Source organism: Archocentrus centrarchus, chromosome 3 (assembly GCF_007364275.1).
Source record: "Archocentrus centrarchus isolate MPI-CPG fArcCen1 chromosome 3, fArcCen1, whole genome shotgun sequence".
Taxonomy (NCBI): Eukaryota; Metazoa; Chordata; class Actinopteri; order Cichliformes; family Cichlidae; genus Archocentrus; species Archocentrus centrarchus.
In genome coordinates, this window is record NC_044348.1 from 23,414,323 (window position 1) to 23,440,363 (window position 26,041).

Sequence of the window (26,041 nt, forward strand, 5' to 3'; positions counted from 1 at the left end):
CGATCGTGTGACTCCAAGTCAACCACCTTTCACCAGTGTTGGAGTCGATTACTTCGGTCCCATTAACATCAGAAGGGGACGCGGTGAGGTGAAGAGGTATGGTTGCCTGTTCACTTGCCTAACAACCAGAGCCATTCATTTGGAGGTAGCGCACAGTTTGGACACAGATTCCTTTATAAATGCTCTTCAGCGTTTCATGGCTCGTCGGGGAACACCTCAATTGATGCGCTCGGACAACGGATCAAATTTCGTTGGTGCCCGCAGTGAACTACAGAAAGCGCTGGATGAATGGAATCAACAAAAGATTGAAGAACATCTGCTCCAAAGAGAAACACAATGGAAGTTCAACCCCCCAGCAGCCTCACACATGGGAGGTGTATGGGAGAGGCAGATCCGCACAGTGCGTTCAATCCTCATGGGCCTTACAGGACAACAGACTCTGGATGATGAAGGATTAATGACACTCTTCTGCATCATTGAAAAAATTGTCAATGGACGACCACTAACAAAGCTGTCAGAGGACCCAAGAGATGGTCAGCCTCTGACTCCTAACGATTTGCTTCTGTTAAGACCTGAGTGTTCTCTACCCCCTGGTTACTTTGTGAAGCAGGATCTGTACCGTCGACGCTGGCGCCAGGTCCAGTACTTGGCGGACATTTTCTGGACTCGATGGACAAAGGAGTATTTGCCTAGTCTACAGCAGAGGCAGAAGTGGACCCACCATTCCAGAAATTATCAAGTAGGTGATCTTGTACTAGTTCTGCATGAATCAACACCTCGCAGTCAGTGGCCCCTTGGATTGGTCATTGATGTCAATGTTGGAGCTGATGGACTGGTACGTTCAGTACAAGTAAAGACACAAACAGGTATTTATACTCGCCCCATCCACAAACTATGTTTGCTGGAAGGGAATATGGACAAGTAAGCTCTACAGACTTTCAGCTTGTGTTTTCCATGAGACTGTTACGATAGTTGTTAGCCGTGTGTTCAAGATTAACAGTTATTGCTCTAAAGTGCATGTATTACTGTATTATTACATAGTCGTTCACCAATTTTACTTGGATGACCATCTGTTGAGGTCATCGGGGCCGGGATGTTGGTATCACTCCCTTCCACTAGAGGGCTCCAATCATTGTTTACATTTTTTGGGCTGTCTGACGTGCAAGGAAGAAAGAGACACGATAGCCTTTTCAGCTACAGAGAGCCAAACAGAAAAAACAAAGCAGACAAAGATTAAACCTGTCACTTAACTATCCAAATAACATTGCCCCAACGTGGTAAGTTGATCTGATTATTGTCAAACATTTGTTTAATTGTGTAAACGGACGTTGTGTTGTTTTGAAGATGTAAACTATAGTTGTTTTGCATAAAAGTGAAATACGTTTTCCCGCATGGGTTTTCAAAGGAGATATGTCGCTGTATTCAATCAGAATATCTGTGAGATGCACAAATTCGGTTTAATTTTGTGTTTAGATCTGTAAGATCCTCATAATGTGTAATCTGATGTGTTGTTGCATTTGTTTAGAGTATAAAGCTAAGCGTCTTGACAGTTTATCAACCTGGAAAATGTAATGTTAGAGATTGTAAAGTGTTTAAATGCTGAATTTGAATCTCAGAGTTATAAGTGATTAATCTAGCACAACCTTAAATGTGAGTTATTCAGACGGTTTATAGTGAAAGGTTCTAAATTTGTGTTTATTTGTATTATGATCTTAAATATTGTAATTTCATTTTATTTACAGTTTAACCGGCTGTCATTAGGCTGTGTATAGCCAGAGGGCAATAAAAAAAAACAACTACAACAAAACAACAAGTTTATGTTATTCGTAACACTAATGTCTGGTGAAATTGTTCAGTTTTTCTGTTTTTTTGCCAAGAACTCTGGCCCAGCAATCCAGTCTAATACTTTATGAATGTGTCTGCGCTCATTCCTCTTGAAGTGTAATCAGCAGGATTTAATTCTGAGTTCACATACATCCACTGACTTGGTTTAGTATTGTCTCTAATAAATGACACTCTATTAGCTACAAGTGTCTTAAACCTGCCATTCTCACTGGAAATGTACGTTAACACAGTGGTACTGTCAGACCAAAACACATTTGCAGCTCCTTTCTCATGAGCCTGTCCATTTTCACAGCTACTGCAGCTGCTGTCAGTTCAAGCCTTGGAATCATTGTTTGTTTTAGAGGAGGCGCTCTAGACTTGCCAATGACAAATAAGCAGTGAATTGCCCCTTTTTTGTTTGTTATGCGGAGGTAGGTAACAACTCCATAACCTTTCTCACTGGCATCAGTGAAATGGTGCATAGTCCTTTCCTGTGGTACCGCAACTGCATAGCTTTTGCTCAGCAAGTCACACATAAAGCCCTAATACTCTTTATGAAATTCTTTGTTTCTGACAAGTTTTCTTTTCAGATTTTCTACTCTCTGCATTACCAAATTGTAGTTGTTTGGCATTTTGATGGCTTTGTTTCTCAAGGGGAGACCTATGCTTTAATGTTCATCAACTCTTTTAACTGTTTCACTAACAGAGTCTAAAAACTTAATGTTTTTTGTAACATTTCCTGTTTTTCTTCACAAGCTTTCTCTGGAAAATCATAGTTGAACTGTTACATCAACAGAGACGTGATTCACAGAAACACTTAGCTCTCTGAAGGAGGAGAGCAATGATCTCTCTTGAGAGGGCCATTGATAACCCAACCTAGTATTGTTCGAACAGCGTATGGCCCATTATCCTCATTACGAATGACCTCTCATGGTTCCATAGTGTTACGCACGTCACATCCTATCAAAAGTCCAATGTCTATATGTGGCAATTGCATTCGGCCACTTCTTTAAGTCTTCCAGTGTAAGATTGTTCTAGCTGGACACAGCAATGTCTAGATAAGTGTAAATGTCAGGTAGGTCAATATAAATGTTCTTATTCAAACCACACACTTCTAATCCTGAAAGCTGGTAGCTTGTCTCCAACCTTTCCTGTCCCATGGTGCAAAGTAGGCTTTTTGTTTTCTTACCCTTTATGTCAAGCTGTCTCATCAGCTTCTCTGAGTAAAATGTGGCTTGGCTCCCATTGTCCATGAAGGCATAAGTCTCTATTATCTTATTGCTTTTCTTTAACTTGATGCACACAGGAACAATAATAAAAAAGGAATGTCTCTTCCAGGCCCAGTGGCTCCACAAATTCTACCTGAAATGTGTGTTGTGTCACTTGTCATAGGGCTATCAGAAATGCTTCTCTGAACACACTCATTTACTTTACTGTCCTCTTCCTTTGTGCAATGAAGCATGCTTTGATGTCTCTTGGAGCAGTATTCACATGATGCTCTCTTCTTACAGTCCTTACTCAAATGACCTTGTGTCAAACATACAAAACACAGACCTTATCCTTTGAGGAACTCTAGCTTTTCTTTATAAGCCTAGTTTCTGACCCTTTGACAATCTGCCAAAGTGTGCTGTTTTTCACAGTACCGTATTTTTCGGACTATAAGCCGCTACTTTTTTCCCACGTTTTGAACCATGCGGCTTATAGCCCGGTGCGGTGTTTCTGTGGATTTTTCTTTAACCACCAGGGGGCTCTTTAGCAGGATATGAATCATGGGACGTCAAAGTTGGAAATCAAAGAAGAAAGCGCCAACAAGTGCTAGCAGCAGGCACAAAAGAGATTTTTTTCAAACTCCCTCATCATGGAAACCACAAAAAGAACTTCCTATGATGCCGCTTTTAAGTTGAGGGCTATCGACCTGGCACTACAGGAGGGAAATAGAGCCGCTGCACGTAAGCTCGGCGTGAACGAATCAATGGTGAATTGACTTGTTATAACTCAAATTTGGGGTTGTCTGTCCCCCTCTGCTGAGTGCCGAGTAATTGTGGAAAACCGAGAGCGGCGGAGATACCAGCGGCTTATAGCCCGGTGCGGCTTATATATGTACGTTTCCAGTTTTTTCCAAAAAATTTGTAGGTGCGGCTTATAGTATGGTGCGCTCTATAGTCCGGAAAATACGGTATATACATGGCTTCTGAAAGGCATTGCTATTATGACGAGAAGAGCTTTTACTATTTTCAGGTCATCTTTCATTTGCAGCTTGTGACACACTTGTGGAAAATGTGCTTCCCTTTGGTGTGGATGCTCTAGTCATTCTCACATTTGCATATGATTTTGCTTTATCTTTGGCATCTTTAATGTCACCAAACATAGGATCTGCAGCTATTTTTGCTTGTCTGTTTATGAATCTGACCAGATCTGAAAACTTTACTCTCCTTCCACTTGTTTCTTGAATGTCAAAGGCAGAGACTCTCCATATTTCTTTAATTTTATATGGCAGCTTAAATATTATTACTCTGAGATTAGTGGGATTATCCATGAAGTTGATTAATATCCTGCATCACATTGTTACAGCTAGTGAGAAACAGGGAGTAACTATGAAGTGCCTTTGCATCATCTGGTTTAGTCTGTGGCCAGCTGAATTCTTGGTTCGTGTAGGCAGTTGCAGTTCTCAGCTCATTACCATAAAGACATACCAGCAACTTATTTGCTTCACTATAACCTTGTTGGGGACTCATGTGTTGACAACTTCTTACCAAGTTTCTGGGTTCACCTCTGGTAAACTGTTTAAGGTAATACAACCTGTCACTGTCGCTATTAGTCTTGTCATGAATGTCATGGTCAAAAGCTCTTATAAATGGTATGAACTCAAGTGGATCACCACTGAAGACTGAAATATTTCTTTGGGGCAAATGTGACAGTCTATGTTGTTTGACTAACATCTCAGTAATGTCATTTTGTTTCAACATTACCTCACATAAGTTCATTGGAACACTACTGACATGAATTTGGTGTGTTATTTTGATTTACATGAAGATCATTTCCCTTTAACTGCTCATCACATTCATAATATATTTTTGGCTCTTGAATGCTGAACTGTTGAATACGTGATAACTTTTCCTCAGGAACCAAGCAATCAAAGACATCATTTTTGCAGCTATCATAGGCACAGGCTTCTAACACCTTTATCTTAGCTGTTGAAGCAGCGATAGCTGTCTCGATCTCAAGCTGTTCCCTCTTTGCCTTCAACTTGCATTCTTCAATGTCTAAGGCTTGCCACTGTTTCAAGGCCAGTGCACGTGCAAGTAGACTGGCATGCTCTGCTTCTTCTTTCTGCTGCACAGATGATATGGATGAGACTCTAGATGATCTTGATGAGCTGCTACTAACTGAGCTTCTTGCAACACTGAGACCAGATTTCTTTCCAGCTGTTGTAGCAGTCACGGACAAACTATAGCTACGTTCACACTGCAGCTTGAAGTGACAGCAAATTTCAATTCAGTTTTAGTCATAGTCTTTTGATGAAAATGTAATTTAGTTTTAGTCATAATTTAGTCATCTGAATAGTTTTTTCTTTTAGTCTAGTTTTAGTCGACAAATTATGGTAAGAATATAGTCGACTGAATCTACAGTCGATTTGGTCGACTAAAATATAAAGGGTGTAAAATGTAAATGCTTTTTCTTCAGTTCCCTTGAATTAGTCATTATACACACTTACACAAAATTAAACATTTATTAAAAGTTATGGAATATTATTAATAATATTAACATTAGCGTTTCAACTGATTCCCACACACCTGATCATTAACATCACCTTACTGAGATAATACGAGTGTTTTACAACAGTGCACGCTCTGAAAGGTACAGGGCAGTGTTCAGGACTAAGATTAGGAAAGGCTAATCCACCGCGGTGTGGAGATTTTCTCTAAACACAAATGCTAAACTGGGAAAAACACTTTACCCTGCATGACATTAAAATGCTTACCTTTGCATGGAGATCTGGGTGACTATTTGTCGTTTGTCGTTCAAGATTTGTCGTGTTTTTACCCGAGATAGTCGCCCTACATGGTTTACACATTGTTTTGTTTGTCACAACGTCAAAGGACAAATGTGTCCATACATCAGCTCTTCTCTTTCTCCCTGCTGACATTGTTTATATAACTTAGTTCTATCGTAGTAAAGACAAATCGCAGGCTAGTTTGGTCTTCCCGGGTTTAGAGCAAATTTGTGCAACTGTGCAACTGATTGTATGTTTTCCTAACTTGTCCCGCCCTGTCACAAAATTAAATCAGTTCTGATTGGATGTTTTCCTAACTTGTCCCTGCCTTTCACAAAATTAAATAAGTTCTGATTGAATGTCGTCCCCTCCAAGCATTTTCATCTCGTTTTCATTCGTTGATGATTAATTTCGTTATCGTTTTTATCCTTTTAGGTAGTTTTTACTTAGTTATCGTCTCATTTTCGTCATGAAAAAAGGGGCGTTGACAAAAACTATGACGAAAATATTTCGTCAACGAAATGAACACTGTGTGTGACCTGATTCAACCAGTTCTCTCTTGAATTTGTTAACTATAGATGTCAACCAACTTAAAATCAAAACATGACACTGAAATGTTTTATTTCCTAACCCAAGTGCTAAAGCGCAGAGATGTATTTAAGTAATATGTAACTGTCAACATACTTATGATAAATGTGCAAGAACATGTGAAGATGAGAGTTTCCTGAAAATGACTTATGGCTTAATGTTATTAAAATACTGAAAAAAACAAAACAAAAACATGCAACTTCTTATTTCCCATGTGTATGCTCAGGTTGGTCTGCTGAGTGGCACTTGTCTCATTGTGGGCACTATGATTGGCTCGGGTATCTTCATTTCTCCAAAGTCTGTTTTGCTATACACTGGAGCTGTGGGACCCTGCCTCCTAATCTGGGCTGCTTGTGGCGTGTTGTCTACTCTGGGTGAGACCAACATTCAAACTCATGCATCATTTTATTCAGCACCCCAGTGATGTTGTTATATAAGCAAATTTAATATTCTTTTCAAGTCATGTAGGCAAATGATGGTGGTCAAAACAGACAATAACTTACTTGAAGTGTTGTTCAATTAAGTTTCTCCACGTTATCACTTTTTGTTTTGTTGGCCACCGTAGTTAAAAAAAAAAAAAATTAATCACAAAGTTGCCAATGTAAAACCAGGAATATGATTTTCCATTGTGGAAAGTATACCATACATGATTGTTTTCATTGGTTGTTGGAGCCAAAATCATTTTTGTAAAGACCTTTAATGCAGATTAAAAGTGTGCAAATTAATTAGTTTTGTATCACACAAAGCTCACAGATACAAAGGAGTTGGTCATGAAAAGTGTAAAGAAAGTTATTGTTCTATCACTAAGACACTGAGAACCATTTGAAGTGAGAAACCAATTAAACCTTAGGCAATGGAAATTAAAGATTAAAAAAACAAAACAAACAGAAGACACCTGATCTAAATCACTTTAAATTAAAAGTAAAGTAGAAAAATGTTCTTCCATTTTCACATTCAATAAAATACAGCCTTGAGTATGATGCTAAGTACAGCATCAAGTCAGTAAAACCTCTGGGATATTGATCTGGTCTGTTAATTAGCGGAGGCAGTTGTTAATCACTTTCAGCTGCTTTGGTGTTAGAGAAATTAACAATAGGTACATTAGCAGGGCAACAATGAGGCAACCCTGTGCTCACGCCCGACACCATGAAGCCTAGTTGGCATTTGCTATAGGATACCAGAATTAGTGGGTCCACCACTGGCCCCCTGTTCTTTTCACAGATGATAGCAGGTTCCCCCTGAACACATGTGACAGACATGAAAGGGTCTGGACAAGTTGTGGAGAACATTATGCTGCCTGTAACATCATTGACTATGACTGGTCTGGTGGTGGGTCAGTGATTGTCTGGGGAGGTATATCTATGGAGGGACCTCTGCAGGCTAGGCTGTTGCCTAGCCTGCAGAGGTAACAGCACCCTGACTGCTATTAGTTATCGGGATGAAATCCTTGGATCCATTGTCAGAACCTATGCTGGTGCAGTGGGTCCTGGGTTCCTCCTGGTACCAACAATGCCTCGCCTCATGTGGCAAGATTATGCAGGGGGTTCTTGGAGGATGAAGGAATTGATACCACTGACTGATACCCAAGCTCAACTGACCTAATTCAAATGGAACACCTCTGGGATTTCATTTTTTGGTCCATCAGACACTGCCAGGTGCTACCTCAGACTGTCCAAGAGCTCAGTGATGCCTTGGTCCAGCTCTGGGAGAAGATCCCTTATAACACCATCATCATCTCATTAGGAGCATGCCCCAATGTTGTCAGGCATGCATGCAAGCACATGGGCACAATACAAACTATTGAGTATCATTCTGAGTTGCTGTAATTTTTAAATTTTTCACTTTGATTTCTGGGGTGTCTTTGAATTCAGCTCTCTGTAATTTGATCATTTGAATTTCTATCAAGTGATGTGACATCCTTAGGTTCCTAACATATTACCAGGTCCCTATTAGTGTAGGTATACAAGCATGATTTTTTCCCATTGAAAACTGATGTATTTTCAAAGTGTTCCATTAATTTTTTTGAGCAATAAATTAGATTGGCTACTTGTCTTAGAAAAAACAAGATATAACACTGTGATAGATGTTTGAGTCCAAAAAGGAATATTGCAAAATGTTAAAAAAAAAAAAAAAACATTCCCTGATTTCTGAAACATCCATCTATCCATTTTCTTTAGTTTTTCAATACATTTCTTTGAACTGCCTAAGAAATTTTAGAAGTCCCTTACTGTTAGGGTGTTTCATATCTCTATTTTCTGTTTTTTGTGTTTGTGCATGTGGCTGAACAGGAGCATTATGTTATGCCGAACTTGGAACCATGATCACCAAATCAGGGGGAGAATACCCCTATTTAATGGAGGCTTTTGGCTCCATTATTGCCTACCTTTACTCCTGGACAACTGTCATGGTTCTAAAGCCATCATCCTTTGCTATCATCACACTAAGCTTTGCAGAATATGCATCTACTCCTTTCTACCCTGGCTGCACTCCACCTCTACTTGTTACCAAGTGTCTATCAGCAGCAGCTATAAGTAAGTTCAGGCTTGATGGCAATAAACTAGTCACTTTAGAAGTCACTGTTCATACATGACTATAGTTTACAACAGGGGTGGACAACTCCAGGCTTCGAGAGCCGGTGTCCTGTAAGTTTTAGATGTGTTCCTGATCTAACACACCTGAATCAAAAGGCTGAATTACCTCCTCAGTATACAGTCAAGTTCTTCAGAGTCCTGCTAATGACTTCTATATGTGATTCAGGTGTGTTGGATCAGGAACACATCTAAAACCTGCAGGACACTGGCTCTCGAGGCCTGGAGTTGTCCACCCCTGGTTTACAGTGTGTTAATATCATCACGCATTAAGATGTCCCAGACTAATTGTGCTATATGCCAAAGCTAAAAGTATTAGAAATAGTTTACATCGGTTCTTTATTGGTAAATGTGTAGGTAAGAAAACATGTTATTATTAAAAATTTTTTTTCTGTTATTTCTAGTCATCATCACCTTCATCAACTGTTTTAGTGTCAAACTGGCAAGCTATGTGCAGAACTTCTTTACTGCAGCCAAACTTGTAATTATTCTCATAATAGTTGGAGCTGGCATCGTTCTGTTGGCAAAAGGTAAGCTTTCTTGTGCATATCAATATATGTACATGTACATACAACTCTGCCTTTGTTTGTGCAAATAAATGTTAACCAATCTTTATTTCTAACACTGTTTAATGTGTTATTATGTATGTGTCCAGGAAAAACTAAGAATTTTTCAAATGCTTTGATGGTACTTCAACATCTTTTGGAGCAATTGGACTTGCATTTTATAATGGACTTTGGGCTTATGATGGATGGTAATTATTTACTTTTACTTCACATCTTTTCAGGCTATATGTGATAATATGAGTCCTACTGTTCTGATTTGAAATAAAGGGCACTGTAACTATTCTCAACATTCAGGAAAGAGAAAGCAAAACCCTTGCTCATCTTTGTTTTCCAAAAACATCACACACTGATAAAAGAATAAAACAAGTCACTATAGGCAGTATTAAACAAAGTGCACTTCTGGAAATATTGAAGAGAGCTAAGCTCTCTTTGCATTACAGTGCCAGCAAGTGAAGTACATTGATGAAAAAAGGAGTGCACTCTTTTCAGTTTTAAGGCTTTACATATCAGGACATCACAAAAAACTATCAGGTCCTTAACAGGTTCTAAAATGATATAAATACAGCCTCAGATGAACAACACCATAACACATTACATCATGTCATGTCTGAGCCAAAATGCAGGAGCAGTGTGTGGAATAACTGAATACACCCCATGATGCAATAGTGTGTAGAACCACTTTTAACAACAGTAAGTTCATTAAGTAAGTCATTTTCGGTATGACTTTATCAGTCTCTCACATCTTTATGAGGGATTTTTGGACCATTCTTCTTTGCGATGCCACTTTAGTTCATTGAGGTCTGATTGCATTCATTTATGCACACCACACTTAAGGTTCCTCTGTAGCATTTCAGTCAATTTAAGGTCTGGACTTTAGGACTTTCCAACACCTTGATTCTTCTTTTTTTTCAGCCATTCTGTTGTAGCTTTGCTGATATGATTGGGATCATTGTCCTTTTCCAAGGTAAATCACAGCCCCTCCACTACAGTGCTGACACAGGGTTCCCGCGGGGTAGTAAAAGGTAGTAAATTAAATGAAGTCAAATTAAGGCTAGTAAAAGGTAGTAAACAGAATTTGACTTGGTAGTAAATTTTTCATCACCCCTTCAATATATTTTGATCTTTCCATTGATGTAGACTTTTTGTTTTAAGTTCGTTTAACTATAAGATCTGTATAGAAATATAACTACTCAGCAGGACCTGAGCTGATGTTGACGAGCGGTTCCACTGTCCGATCTGCTGTGCGCATGCGCGGAGTCATTTTGCGCCTCGTCATGGAAAATATAGTTTTCACAACTTTGGCTCGATGACCCGGCACAGACTGGCTTAACCCTCTGGAGTACACGGACGCGCTGGCGCGTCAAAATGACATCACCGATTTTAGATGACGTAGCATCGGGACGAAAGTGCAGACTTCAAACTATGTACCAGTTTTTAAATTACGTTGATAGGCCAAGTAAAACCAGAGTTATGCCCAATAATTTACGTCATACTTTTTCCTGTATATTGTCCTCACCTTCGATGCGCGTTTTGTGCAGAAATAAACGGCGAAAATGTGAGTTTCGCTAACAGGAAGTGCTTGCTAATAAAACAAAACAAAACAAAATAACTCCCGACAACCCCCTTCCTATTGGTGGAAAAATCAACCAATCAGAAATAATGCAGTAACACGATGCATTTGGGTGCATTTGGCTGCTGCGGAGCAGGTGAAAAAGTAGTAAAAGAGTCATTACTGGCAAGTTTTGCCTGTGATGGGCCCCTCACTCTTGTGGAGGACAGAAATTGTTTTTTGAGGTGGCATAAATAATTTGTGTAGCATCTTAATGTGAGTCCTGATTGCTCTGCAAATAGTTGTACACAAAAACACCTGAGGCCTTTCCTGCATTTTAATGTGAATAATTGTATTTAACTTTATTATTTACTATATTTTTACACAAGTTTGCAAATTACAACTTATATTTGCATTTTAATTGTAAAAAGAATTCGTTAAGCATGTTTCTGATTTTTACAGTAAAAAAAATTAACTTTTTTTCTACTCTGAATTAATTTTTTATGTGATTGTAAGTCCAATGTCTTAATACAGTATGTCAGAATGAAAGAATAACTATACAGTCACACACATGAGGTCATGCTGGAAAAAAAAAACAAAACAACAAGGCAAGGTAAACAGTTTCTAAGGTCAACTATGAAGCTAAAAACAAAAGTAGTCAAAAATGGCCAAATATACCCCAGACCCCAGAGGGTTAAGCCGGTCATGGGGAATGATCAAGAGGCGTTTTGTAAAGTGTCCAGAAAAAATATAAATTTGACATGAAACGGTGTGACGGCGATTAAATCACATCGAGCATCCACCATTCACCAGCAGCGGATTTGCACGTAGGGAGCAGATTCCTATTTTGTTTTTTGGTGCTACACAAAGCACCGCAACTGCAACCTCAAGGTCAGCTACGAGCATTGCCGTCACACCTCAGCAGCAAACCAGTATTCCAAGATTTTATTGGAAAATAAAATAATCGGCTTGTGAAACTTGAATTTCATTGCATTTTGTTTATATTCTTAAAAAAACAAATTTAGATAGATTCAACTCATTGTCATTGTGTGCACAAGGCACACAACGAAATGATCGTTCCAGATCACTCATCCAGAGACGAGCATCTGCGGTCATGCAGCCAGAGACCGGCACTACCGTTAGGCAATGTGGTTTAAGTGTCTTGCCCAAGGACACAACGCAGCACAGGGACAGGGACTCAAACCGGCAACCCACTGGCTGCAAGACAGGCGCCTACCTACTGCGCCACTTTTTGAAATGTGTTTGGAATATTAATGTGTATGAGGTCTTAGTCAAGACAAAGTCACAGTTACACCTTCAAGTAAGTGGGATACAGTTTTGTCTTTGGTGAGAGATAGGCAATCATCTTACATGGCTTAGTGCTGTGAATACACCGCTACCCCAAAAAAGGCTGCTGTTCGATTTCATCCTGGTAGTAAAAATATTTTAGAGGTAGTAAAAATAGGTAGTAAAAGGTAGTAAATTTAACTCTAGGATTCCTGTATAAACCCTGTGACAGTCAGTATGAGGTGTTTGTGCTGATATGCTATGTTTGTGTTAAGTCATGTTTTATATTTATGAAGGAAGACATCGCGTGTCCCTAATCACGACATGGCAGTTTTATTCTACCATGCAACAGGGCACGTTGACCAGTGTTGATTTTGACAGCAAATTTTGATTTAGTTTTAGTCATAGTCTTTTGACGAAAATGTAATTTAGTTTTAGTCATAATTTAGTCATCTCAAAAGTTTTTGTTTTAGTCTTGTTTTAGTCTAGTTTTAGTCGACGAATTATGGTAAGAACATACAGGGGTTGGACAATGAAACTGAAACACCTGTCATTTTAGTGTGGGAGGTTTCATGGCTAAATTGGACCAGCCTGGTGGCCAATCTTCATTAATTGCACATTGCACCAGTAAGAGCAGAGTCTGAAGGTTCAATTAGCAGGGTAAGAGCACAGTTTTGCTCAAAATATTGCAATGCACACAACATTATGGGTGACATACCAGAGTTCAAAAGAGGACAAATTGTTGGTGCACGTCTTGCTGGCGCATCTGTGACCAAGACAGCAAGTCTTTGTGATGTATCAAGAGCCACAGTATCCAGGGTAATGTCAGCATACCACCAAGAAGGACGAACCACATCCAACAGGATTAACTGTGGACGCAAGAGGAAGCTGTCTGAAAGGGAAGTTCGGGTGCTAATCCAGATTTTATCCAAAAAACATAAACATAAAGGAGCTCCACAGGGTCAATATACACGGCCGGGCTGCTATAGCCAAGTGTGGAGATTTTCTCTAAACACAAACGCTAAACTGGGAAAACACTTTACCCTGTATGACATTAAAATGCTTACCTCTGCATGGAGATCTGGGTGACTGGTTTGAGATGTCGTTTAAGATTTGTTGTGTTTTTACCCAAGATAGTCGCCCCACATGGTTTACACATCGTTTTGTTAGTCACAACGTCAAAGGACAAATGTGTCCATACATCAGCTCTTCTCTTTCTCCCTGCTGACATTGTTTATATAACTTAGTTCTATCGTAGTAAAGACAAATCGCAGGCTAGTTTGGTCTTCCCGGGTTTAGAGCAAATTTGTGCAACTGTGCAACTGATTGTATGTTTTCCTAACTTGTCCCGCCCTGTCACAAAATTAAATCAGTTCTGATTGGATGTTGTCCCCTCCAAGCATTTTCATCTGTTTTCGTTAGCTGACGAAAGTATCAGATAATTTCGTCATCGTTTTTATTCTTTTAGGTAGTTTTTATTTCGTTATCGTCTCGTTTTCGTCATGAAAAAAAGGGTCGTTGACGAAAACTATGACGATAATATTTCATCAATGAAATTAACACCTATACACACCCTCCTTAGACACAGACTTACATTTTTGGGGAAAACCTTCAAGGATAAGATAAATATATTTTTCTGCAAGACTGGAAAGGCCATAAATAAGATAAACATATCTCCCAAAGGCTGTGAAGTTAGTCTGGCAACTACTGGTGGTCCACTATCTGTCTGCTCTCTATCTAATGTATTTATTTAATTATCTATTATTTGCTTCAGCGACTACTTATTAATTTCCTGCAATTTACTCTTAAGCATTGTCATTTATTCATTGAGTAGAAAATAAACCCAACATTTGTTTTTTGACAAATGTGGTGCTGTGTATTATGGCCTTGTTTTCAGCTGTCCAAAGGATATTCTTCTGGAAGTCTTGTGGTTTGTTCAGATGCAACTTTACCTGTGCTTCCATGTTGTTTTTAGTGAGGAGAGACTTTGTCCTGGCAACCCTTCAAGACAAACTATATTTGTTCAGTCTTTTTATTTTCTCTAAGATTATTACTGATATATTTCCTCTTTGGCATTGTGTTAACATACACCTGAATGTTCCAGATGAGCAAACTGTCAAAACTTTAGTTTTTATAGAGGTAGCCACATTTGCTGATGATTAATTAATCAAGTGCATTTAATTATCAGAACCTGACTGTTACTTACATTCTTAATTCAAATGGAAGCAGTAAGGTTGTGCTCAGTTTTTCCCACACTTTCCCTGTATTTTGGCTTACTGTTTGTTAAATAATGATATAATGTCATATGCAGTGTGTTGCTGCAAAAGCCTAAGTGAAACACATAAAACCATATGTTAGTGTCATATTTTATTTTATTCCATTACTTTCACAGGAATCAACTAAATTTCATCACAGAGGAGCTAAAAAACCCATTCAGGTAAAAACTTACATTTAAGAAACCCTAATGTATGAAACTGTTGACTTAGCTTAGCCAAATGTTTATCTTTTATATTATGATGGAATAAATACACAAAGTATGCCTCTTTTAATAGATTTTCTTTTGTCAATTAATCTCAGGAACTTGCCACTGGCGATTATCCTTGGGATTCCTTTGGTTACTGTGTGCTATGTTTTGGTCAATGTTGCTTACTTCACTGTTATGAGCACAACTGAACTGCTTTTGTCTCCAGCGGTTGCTGTGGTAAGGATAATAGAAAGTTCCACTTAGAATAGCTGAGAGACAGGGACTGTTAAATTTGGTCTGTAACAACTTATCACTGATAATAAATTTTAATAGACATTAATGAGAACTTTCCTGAAGGACCTGCTGATTATTTTACATGTATTATGCACATTTTTTGGTTTATTTCCAAGAATTGTAGATGTAATCTGAGCAACAGTTCTCTGATTCCACCCCCTTGTCTTTCTGAAGCATTTCTTTGTGTCTTCTGAGACTTTTGCAGACCGAGTCCTTTACCCAGCAGCTTGGATTGTTCCTCTCTTTGTTGTCTTCTCAACATTTGGTTCTGCCAATGGAAGCTGCTTCACTGCTGGCAGGTAAAAGAGACAACTGTCAGATAATACATGTCACACTGATGGTTTGGCATAACTCATAAGCTGAATGAAGTGTGTGTGTGTGTGTGTGTGTGTGTGTGTGTGTGTGTGAGAGAGAGAGAGAGAGAGAGAGAGAGAGAGAGAGAGAGAGAAAACAAAGAAATGAGCACGAGTCTGAAAATGAAAGTGAGAGTATTGAAGTGGCTGGAAAGCCTGACAAGAAGAAAAGTATAAATGCCAAAAAAAAGAAAAAAAGAAAAAAACTGCCACATACATACAATAAAGCAATAATATTTAATAAGGAAAACCTAAGGCTTTTTTCCCTTTCTCTAGACTGGTCTATGCATCTGGCAGGGAAGGACACATGGTGAAAATCTTATCCTATATTAGTGTGAAACGCTTCACTCCCGCCCCTGCTCTTATTTTCAATGTGAGTCCTACGCATTTAATTACTTATTTTGTATCCTTTTAAATGTGGTCTCAGATGATCAGCTGACTTATTTAATGTTTAAAACCTTGCATATCCTTTCACAGTGTGTTGATTACAGCTTGAAAAAACTTTAATGAGCCCTAATGAGACCCTGTAATTTCAAGTCTTATAAATATTACATGAATTCTCAAATAAGTAAACAATCCACTGTGTTGTTTCACTTCAAGAAAACAAGGCTTTTCACTGTTTGGTTTCTCTCTGTTTTAGGGTGTTTTGGCTATTTTCTACATTATTCCAGCAGACATCAACTCGCTCATTAACTACTTCAGCTTTGCCCAGTGGCTGTTCTATGGGCTGACAGCACTGGCTCTCATAGTCATGCGTTTCACTAGAAAGGAGCTGCACAGGCCAGTTAAGGTGAGGCTAGCTGTGTTTTGACACAAAAGACTATTCTATTCTGTCTGATGTGGTGTTAACTTGAATTAACAGTCCATATTATGACACGCATTTGAACTACAACAAGATCCAGTGTTGTGTTTCAGAGACTGTTTCATTTTGGTGTGATTGAGATGAAGATGGACAGAACAGCTGTGATTAAATGAGCAAGAGAAACCCAAATATAGAGTTAATTTTAGAAAGCTTTATCCGGCTTTTGAAAAACATTTAATCTTTTTTTTTTTTTAATATTGTGCTGCTTTTGTTTTGTTTGTTAATGAACCACATTTATTTTTGTCTCAGTGACAATGCTTTAATTGTCACAGTTGTAACAGTAGTGTAGTGCTACAATGGAATATATTAAATAAACAAATAAACATTTCCTATGTTCCTATGTGCTCACTTGAAGGTACCAATTGTCATAGCAGTCTTAATGGTCCTGGTGTCCTGCTACCTGGTCTTGGCACCCATTATTGATAAGCCAGAATTGGAATACCTTTACTGTACTATCTTCATCTTCAGTGGCCTTCTCCTTTACTACCCGTTTGTCTACCGGAAGGTGAACTGGGGACGCAAAATCATGAGTAAGCTTAAATTTTTGACTGTGCATCTTTCAGATTTTAAAATTTGTCTATTGGGAAACTTAGAAATATGTCATCAAATATGAATGCTGAATTAATGAAATGTGTCATCTTGCAATAGCCTAGGAGAACCGACTACTTAAGTCTTCATGCTGATTTGACCTCTAACTTTCATTCCCACGTAGGGCCCATCACTATGCATCTCCAGCTGCTAATGGAAGTAGTTCCTCCTGAGAAAACTGAATGAGAAGGGTCGTGCCGTGTCGGTGTCTACAGGGTAATGAAAGATATCCTGCCTAATTTTGGAAATAGGAAATGTGTTAAGAGTGGGTTAGTGTCACATTTCACAGCTCACTTCTCTTGAAAAACAAAGTAGGGTAAGATGAAATAATTTAAAGTTGTTGGTTCAGGGCTCAGAAATTGTATTTCTGTAGAATGACTCCAACTGCAGGATACAGTGGGAGTATCTGCAGGATACAGTATCTAAAATTCAAACTGAAAAAAAAATTAAAGGGTAGGATTTCAATTTAAGATGCGCAGATTTTTTGTGAATATAACCAGTGCTTGCATTAAGCAATCATTGTACAAGCAATTACTGTATGTGGCCACATTGCAAAACATTTTTTATTTGGTCAAAGATCACTTCATGTAAACCTAATGGAATTACATGCATGAATCAGCACTCGAGCAAAGGGAAATGAAAAACATTTCAATTGTGTTGTAAAGGAAAGACACACATGAAGATTGGGTAGATCTTGCAAGATGTGTAACTTTTCTTGTTTTTCTCAGATGTCAGAAATTTGTTAATGTTTGTGCATTTTTAACAGTGCTTTCCCCTTCATACTACAATGATGCTGTATAAAGTTTACCTGGTGTTTCTTGAAAATATTAATCTTGTTGGTCATGAAGTACACAGAAAATAAATAATTTGTCCAGCAAATATCTGTTCTGGTCTTTTTCATCAGTTTGCTGCTTCAGCTAATTGTCTTTTGAGAAACTGTGTAAATATTGTCTCTCCTGTGGCCTATTTCATAATTTCAGTGGATACATGGCAAACAGGGATTATAAGACACACTAAATTGCCCAAAGTGTTCACACACTCATCCAAATGATTAAATTCAGGTGTACCAATCACTTCCGTGGTCAGAGGTGTATAAAATCAAGCACCTAGGCATGCAGACTGCTTCCAAAATTAATATTGCCTTCAGATTAGCTCAAGAACAGTTCGTAGAGAACTTTGTGGAATGCAGCTGCATCCAAGCCTTACATCACCAAGTGCAATGGTAAATGGACTGGTTCTAATGCTTTTCTGGACTATTTGAGCACTCACTCTGGACTTGGTGGTTGCCAGGAGAACGGTACTTCTCTGACTGCATTGTGCCAAGTGTAAAGTTTGGTGCAGAGGGGGATTATGGGGTGGGGTTGTTTTTTGTTTTGGCCTCGGCCCCTTAGTTCCAGTGAAAGGAACAGGTTGGGGATGGCCCCTTCCTGTTCCAGCATGACTGCACACCAGTGCACAAAGCAGGTCCATAAAGACATGGATGAGTGAGTTTGGTGTGGAAGAACTTGACTGGCCTGCACAGAAGACTGACCTCAAACTGATAGAACACCTTTGGGATGAATTAGAGCACAGTTTGCAAGCCAGTTCTTCTCATCCGACATCAGTGTCTGACCTCCCAAATGTTCTTCTGAAAGAATAGCCAAAAACTTTCATAAACACACTCCTAAATCTTGCAGAAAGCCTTCCCAGAAGAGCTGAAGCGGTTGGATTAGGAATGGGATGTCACTCAATCGTGTGAAGGCAAGTGAGCTAATACTTTCGGCAATATAGTGTACAGTGGGGTCACACAGTCTCTGTCTGAGTTGCTGCTTCTTCATCTTCAAGTGCTGCAAATTTATGCAATGCAGCAGGCTGAAGAGACTCTAAGGTCATTATGACAAACCCTTTTTTCTGGAAAAACCACTTGACAACCAGTGAACGGATGCATCCATTTGAGGTTGTTGTTGAGGATTTTTAATAGCAGCAGCTGAAATTGCATATTAAATTCAGTGTTACAAGACATGTAACAGGTGAAGGAAAGCCCAGTGTCATAATGAAACATGAAATTGTCACAAAAAAGTGTTCATGCACATGAATTATCATATTTTTTCATGTCAGTGTGCATGAATTAATAAATGTATTTTAATAGGAAATATATACTGGACACTTTATTAGTGATTTTTGCCTTCAGAAGTGCCTCAATTCTTAATGGAATAGATTCAACAAGGTGCTGGAAACATTCTTCAGAGATTTTGGTCCATGTTGACATGATAGCATCACGCAATTGCTGCAGATTTGTCACTTTAAAGTTAAAGAAATACTCAGACCAGCCCACCTGGTATCAACAGCCATAACACATTGGGTCCCAGAGTGAAAGACACAACACTTTTGAGTTGAATTGCTTGAAAGAACAGGCTCATGCAGAAACTCTGGCTCTATTTCACAGTATTTCCTTTGTCCTGTCTCTCTCCCCTCAGTCCCAACCGGTCGCAGCAGATGACTTCCCCTCCCTGAACCTGGTTCAACTGGGGGTTTCTTCCTGATAAAAGGGAGTTTATCCTTCCCACTGTCACCAAGCACTTGGTGACTTAGTGCATAGGGCGTCGTTTTGACTGTTGGGTTTTCTCTGTAATTACTGTAGTGTCTTTACCTTACAATATAAAGCGCCTTGAGGTGACTGTTTGTTGTGATTTGGCGCTATATAAATAAAATGGAATTGAAGCAAAGCAGGTGAATTGACAAAGTGACTCTGAGTGTAGTTTATGTCAGAAGGTGGAGGGATAATTATGGCAACCAAGAAACCAAAGTTTAGAAGTGGCGAAAGTTGTATTTTAACTCAAAACCACGATCTTTTTCAAAACCTACCCAGTTAATTTTTAATCCATAACGTTAACAAAGTTTCTAATGTCTAAACCAAATTATTCCCTCCATGCCCAACCCCTCCAAAGTCCAAATGCAGACTTTCATTTGCCTTTTAAAAGTAGAAAATATTTTACATAGACACAACATAAAACATTTTGTGTAGGAGAGCAGACTGATGGGAATCCTTGTTCAGGGACAGGAAAATAATGTTGAGAAACACAAAAATAACTGTAAAATTTGATTCCAGAAATCAACAGATTAAAGGTCGTGGCTACATCATGACTTCCGTGAGACTGCATTTCAAAGGAATCCAGTCAAGTTAACAATTTGTGAATGTTTACATGGACTAGACTAAAAACTGATTTTATAGTTACACCTCTAACATGTTTTTTTCTAGCACCTTTTGTCAATAATTTGCCAATTGTAGAGTGCGTTACCTGTCCCTATTTGAGTGTCCACCAGATGTCAGTGCAGCACTAATATATATATATATATATATATATATATATATATATATATATATATATATATATATATATATATAAATAAGTAAAACTACAAATACAAATGTAGAGAGGCTCTGTACCATCACCGTGGCATTTTAATACCAGTAATATTGTGAATATAATCAGCTGCATAATTTCATTAATGGTGAAAGGATCGAGGAATCGTACTTGTCATTGTTAATGTCATTTTAAGAACAGATTAAAAACTAAAAGTAGTAGTTAGAGATAAAAGGATGTGAATGTCTAAGGTAAAGCGATTCGTTACTAATGAGATATGAATTGTTTGAAAGAACAGGCTCATGCAGAAACTTAGTTTGGTCTTTGTTGCCCTCTACTGGCAAAGAGTCCCCTGAAATAAAGTGAAGATTTTTCCCAGAAGGTACCGGTAAATCTGAATTGGCTCTGGGTAGTGGACATTTGCAGGGAGGCTGCTAAATAACTTCTGCCAAAACGGGTTGGAACTGCCTGTAGAAGCAGCATGCTGGCTGTGTAGCCTGCTGTACTTGGCTCTATTTAAATGCACATGTTACAGCAGGATGTTGTCCTGCAGAATCAACTCAACAGGTTCCACATAAAGACAAATAAATGTTGACAAAACAACATGACTCTCTTGGAAATGGCCAGCTGTAATTCAGTGTACAGAGCCATTAAATAAAATTGCCTATGTTTGTTCTGTCATATATATTTTTTTTTTTCCTGAATTCAAGGGACAAAATTTGAACTAAGCAGAAGCGACCAGTTACATTGTGTTTCATCACTCTTTAATGGTCCCAGAGTGAAAGACACAACATTTTTCATTTGGGTAATGGGCAGAAAAAGTAAAGCCAACCAACCTGAATTCACAGTAAATTCTGGCTATATGCAGTGCTTGAGAGGATGCCAACATTTCAGTGGAGTTTAGGGATTTGATGCCATTAAAGAATGGGTCCAGTGACCTTTTTGTAGTTGTAGTTGTACTGAAACTGAACTATTCATGGTGAGACATCCACACTACACTCCCTCAGATTAAAAAAAAAAAGATTTGAATTGTGGTTCTGTTGTAAATGTGCAACTGACAAAACAAAGCATCATTTATCCTGATGCTGCTGGCAAGGTAGCTGACAGATTAAGTAGTTTACTTCTCAGTGCAAAGTCATGAATTCAAGCCTGCTAAAAAAATCAACAGCATACAAATTGTGTTTTACTGCTTTGACATTGCCATATGTCCAGCAGACAAAAGCACAAATATGTCTGGACTTTTTGTAACTTTAGACAGAAAAAGTTCTCAGATTAAGTACCACCGTAGTGTACTTAATGGGGGGCAGGAATAGACCATTTACACTCACATTCACGCATATGGGCAGTTTGGAATCACCAATTAACCTAACCCCAGTCCTCAGAGGTCATATAAACCCAATTCCAAATAGTATTTTGAAGAAACTGTCAATAAATTAGACATCTAAAACATTGAAGAAAGCCCCAAGATTGTTTTTATAATCAAATGCAAGTCAAATAATTGGAAACCTTAGGTTAAATTTTAGCAATGTGTTGACTTTTATAATTGTATTTTTTTTTTTTAAGCTACAAATTGTATCAGAGTGTAGTGAAGTAGAAAGGATCAAAGGCATGAAATGGAAAAGTACAAACATCTTGAGAAATTTTACTTGCTTTCAATCCACTACTTTACATGTAGATGCACATTCAATTTTGTCATAATTATAAAGATTATAAAAACTAGAATCCAAAAGCTCAGTCGAGTGTCTGTTGGCCTGCATATAACAACCAAACAAATGAAGACAGGCAAACTGCAATGTGTTATTGTGGTTGTATTGTGGGGATAAAAATGCTCTGTGGCTCCACCTAAAGCATCACTTTACAACCTAAACCATTTCTTTTGGACCATCACACTGACCAACATATTTTTTATTGTGCTCAGGATGAAAAAAAGGGGAGCACATTCAAGCTCCATGCAGTAAAGAATAGAAAAAAGTTTTGGAAGAGGAGAGGCTCTGGTCCTGTAAGCTTGTAGTGATATATTCAAGTGCAGTTGCTTCAGTCTGTTAATTGCCGACTATGGCATGTCTTCATCAAACTTTGCATTAGTGCTGTGATAGATTGATTGAACATTAATATGCCAAATACTCAGATGAAATTGAAAGTGCACTGTTATATACACAAATTCTGTGCATAGACATTCAGCTGCCAACACACACACACACACACTCACACACACACACACACACACACACACACACACACACACACACACACACACACACACACACACACACACACACACACACACAGAGTACACTCAAATATCATCTCATTAATGGATAGACAGCTCTGATGAGAACTCATCTGCATATCATTATCATCACATTACTGTGCTTTCCAATCAGTTACTGAATTAGCATTTGGATTAGAACCTCGCAATCATCCGGCGACCTTTCGAAAAACTACATTATAATGTGTCACTAATGAACATACGCTACAAATGAAGTCTGTGCTTGTTCTGATGGCTTTTGGATTAAGAAATAATGCTTTATGAATTGGGAGAAAAAAGTGTTTGGTTGCTTATTTTAATTTAAAAGTTTTGGGGTTAAATTTCCTGGGCTAGCTCAAGGTTTGTCTGACATTTACAATGTCAGGCTTGACTTTTCACTGTCTGCTTCACTGAGTATTTTGTGATGTTAAATTTGGCTTAATGGTTAGATTTGATGGTAATGTCCAAGTTTAACTCTAAAGTGGCTCTAGGAAATGCACTCAGCTCACTTATTTGGGCACCTGAGGGCAGAGAATTCACGGTGAAAATGAACCTTGCTGAAGAGTCCAAACACAGAACCCAGAGAAACACTGAAATAGAACCAAGTATCACTTAAACAGTGAGCATAGGAGTCTATTATGGCAACATGACCTGTTTTCCTCCATTGGAGGGCACACTTGAATAAACAGAGGCAGTGAAGGGAGCCAGAACCATAACATGCACATGTTGACCCTTTTACAGTCCAAGATCCACATCTTTCTGTTTTCATTTGAACACATCCCCTAGATTTGTGCCTTACCCCCACCTGGCACTGTTCCCAGAAATATTCTGGGTCTATCTTTTAATGTGAAGAACATAATAAAAAAATGCTTTTCATTTTAATTATTAGGGTTCAAATGGCTATTCTCTTACAAATGTACCATTAATAACTTTGCTTAATAGCCTTTCACTTGCTATCATGAATGTCTTTCTTTCTTCCCATCCAGCTGCTGATTTCTTAAAAGTGACATTTTGTAATTTAGCAAATATAACAATATGAAAGATTATTAACTCCAGTGAATCAACTCTGTACAATAATACTAGTAATTAAGTTTGATCATTTAAGCTGCCATGCCTTATGTTACCAACCAAATCAGGCTTTTACTGTCTACTGAAATGATCAAGTGTGTGTACTATACCTTATAGAGAATTTTCTAAAAAAAAAAAAAAATTTTCATATTGGTAATCACTCTTACAAAAAAGATGCCCCCAGAACAGCTTTATTGTATCTTGGCAGTTGATTCAAGTGTTTGGAACACCAATGAGGATTTTCCCTCATTTGTTGTTTTAATGATAGTGTTAGAGAGTGCTGTCTAATCTGTCAGTCCAAAATCTCCCATTAGTGCTTAGTGTATGATTAATGTTCATACCTCTTCTGACCTATAGATGGGAACCTTGCACTCTCATTGGGTTAGAAATGTTTGATCATGTAATAAAGGTGATCAATAACTTTATATTGATTTGAAATGACCCTTTCCTTTAAGTAGGCAAGCAGACCCAAACTAAACCAGCAAAATACCCCTGAAAGCACAACAGGGTGGGGTTTGCACAAAAGTTCTTCCTTTAAATTACAAAGCAGGTATTTAAATTCAGTGCCCACATTCTCATAGTAGCGCTTACATATAGCTGGGTAAAAAAATACTTAAAATCTCAAGCACATATGTTCACTGTTCTTATCTTAGAAATCAGATATGTTTTTTAATTTGCTTCTAAGTTCATACAGTTCCTGGTGTAGATGTTGATGGATAAATTGTTAATGATGTGAACTGACTTCTGTTTTTTCTGACAGCTCAAAAGGGTCAAACGATTAAAAAAAAAAAAATCACTTAATGGAGAGAAAATTGTGAATTTGGAGTTAAAAATGATGTTTGTTTATATCATCATGTCTTATCTCTCTGTGTATGCAAGCTATCATTCTTCCTTCAGTATAAGAAGGCAGTGGATAAAATGGATAAGATTGATAAAATGGCTTGGCTAATCATCTTTTCCACTGTGTTCTCCTTAACCTCTTCCTAGCTTCCTCACCTCCTCTTCCTTCCATGATCTCTCTCCGTGCACTTTCTCACACATCCCCTTTCTCTCTGTTTTTCCCGCAATTACTTTCCCCCCTATATTTCCTTTGATCTTCCTCTTCCTCTCCTCTCCTTGCCCTGCTGAGGCTCTTCACTTATTTTAATTGAGCAACTTAAAGATCAGTGGCTGATGCTATCATCAGGAGTCACTCAAAGGTGAAACCACAGTTGATTATACTTTGAATATGTATGTGTTAAAAATATTTCCAATAAACAGATGTATTTGCATGTTTATACTTTCCACATTTGTATGCACATAACTGCGTTTGTGTCTGAAAGTGTCTGGGGTCGGGAGTGGAATTCAGCATGTAAAAAAAAGAAAGAAATGCTGCTTGCTAATTGTATTGCTGTGCATGCTTTCCTCTTGCACCCACTGTAGTTTCTGTCTGTTTAGCAGCTCTTTGATCAACAGATAGTGAGATAGTAGGGAGGCCGCTTATGCTGGATTCCCCGCCTGATACACGAGTGGCTTCACTGCACATTCTGCACACAGTGGGAGGCTGGACTTTCGGTGTGTGTGTGTGTGCAGACATAATGAATGTGTGTCAGAGACAATAAAAAGAGAAGAAGAAATATTTAACTAAAGAAAGACAAGAGAAAAAGAGACAGAGTAAGAAAAACAATTGATAGGTAGTGCAAAGTGTTTTTACTGGCTGCCTGGCAGGGTCCTCTCTGATGTTTATTCTGCCTGTGTGTACTTCTAAACATTGCCTAAAGCCATTGCTGCTTCACAGCCAAGTTCTGATCTCTCGGCTTATTGTCAAAGGTGTTGTCAATGAGCATTTGCGCAGCTGAAAACTGCACATTGATGAAAAAGCATTTGCACTCAGTGTTATTTGACTGACTTCAATCAACACACGGCAAGTGCAATACAGTACACTGCATTACCAAGCATTTTGCAGAAAGTTCACTGTGAATAATATGAGAGACTTACATTGAAATAATAGGAAGAGTGCAACAGCTCTATTCCACCCCAGATATTTAGTAGTATTTATGTAATTGCACAAAGTTGGCAACTGTAAATATCACAGTTAAATGTCCCATAAAAGAACCAGTGTTCAAATTCAAGATGGTGCATAGTGCTTATGCAAATCAATAATGCTGTTGACTAAACTGTAATTGTGTTTTCTGATATACCCCATACACTACAAGCTTAGGCTGCTTGTCCTCCAGTCAGTAAGAGCCAGGCTGCCTATCTGGGGATGTCATTAAAAGATAACAAAGACTCTCATTTATGGACAAATGTGTTCACATAGATTTCCCATACAATCCATCTTGTAGAAGGCCTGTCTCTCATAATGGAAGTCATGAATCAACTCCTTTTATCGACACATGGGCTAATGCAACTGTAGTTAGTTAATCAGCATATTGTTTAGGCAGT

At 38.4% G+C, this 26,041-nt stretch overlaps 1 protein-coding gene across 1 annotated transcript in view; it reads left to right on the top strand.

Annotated features, from left to right (window-relative positions):
* slc7a9 (solute carrier family 7 member 9) overlaps positions 1 to 17,727 on the top strand; it is a 35,213-nt gene extending 17,486 nt beyond the window's left edge. Inside the window, 12 exon segments of the mRNA XM_030726451.1 lie at positions 6,633 to 6,780; positions 8,695 to 8,937; positions 9,399 to 9,524; positions 9,650 to 9,670; positions 9,673 to 9,748; positions 14,789 to 14,833; positions 14,974 to 15,097; positions 15,350 to 15,453; positions 15,784 to 15,880; positions 16,148 to 16,297; positions 16,725 to 16,899; positions 17,082 to 17,727. Of these exon segments, the coding sequence (XP_030582311.1) occupies positions 6,633 to 6,780; positions 8,695 to 8,937; positions 9,399 to 9,524; positions 9,650 to 9,670; positions 9,673 to 9,748; positions 14,789 to 14,833; positions 14,974 to 15,097; positions 15,350 to 15,453; positions 15,784 to 15,880; positions 16,148 to 16,297; positions 16,725 to 16,899; positions 17,082 to 17,143 (1,371 nt within the window). The 3' untranslated portion in view covers positions 17,144 to 17,727.
* The last annotated feature ends 8,314 nt before the right edge of the window (positions 17,728 to 26,041 follow it).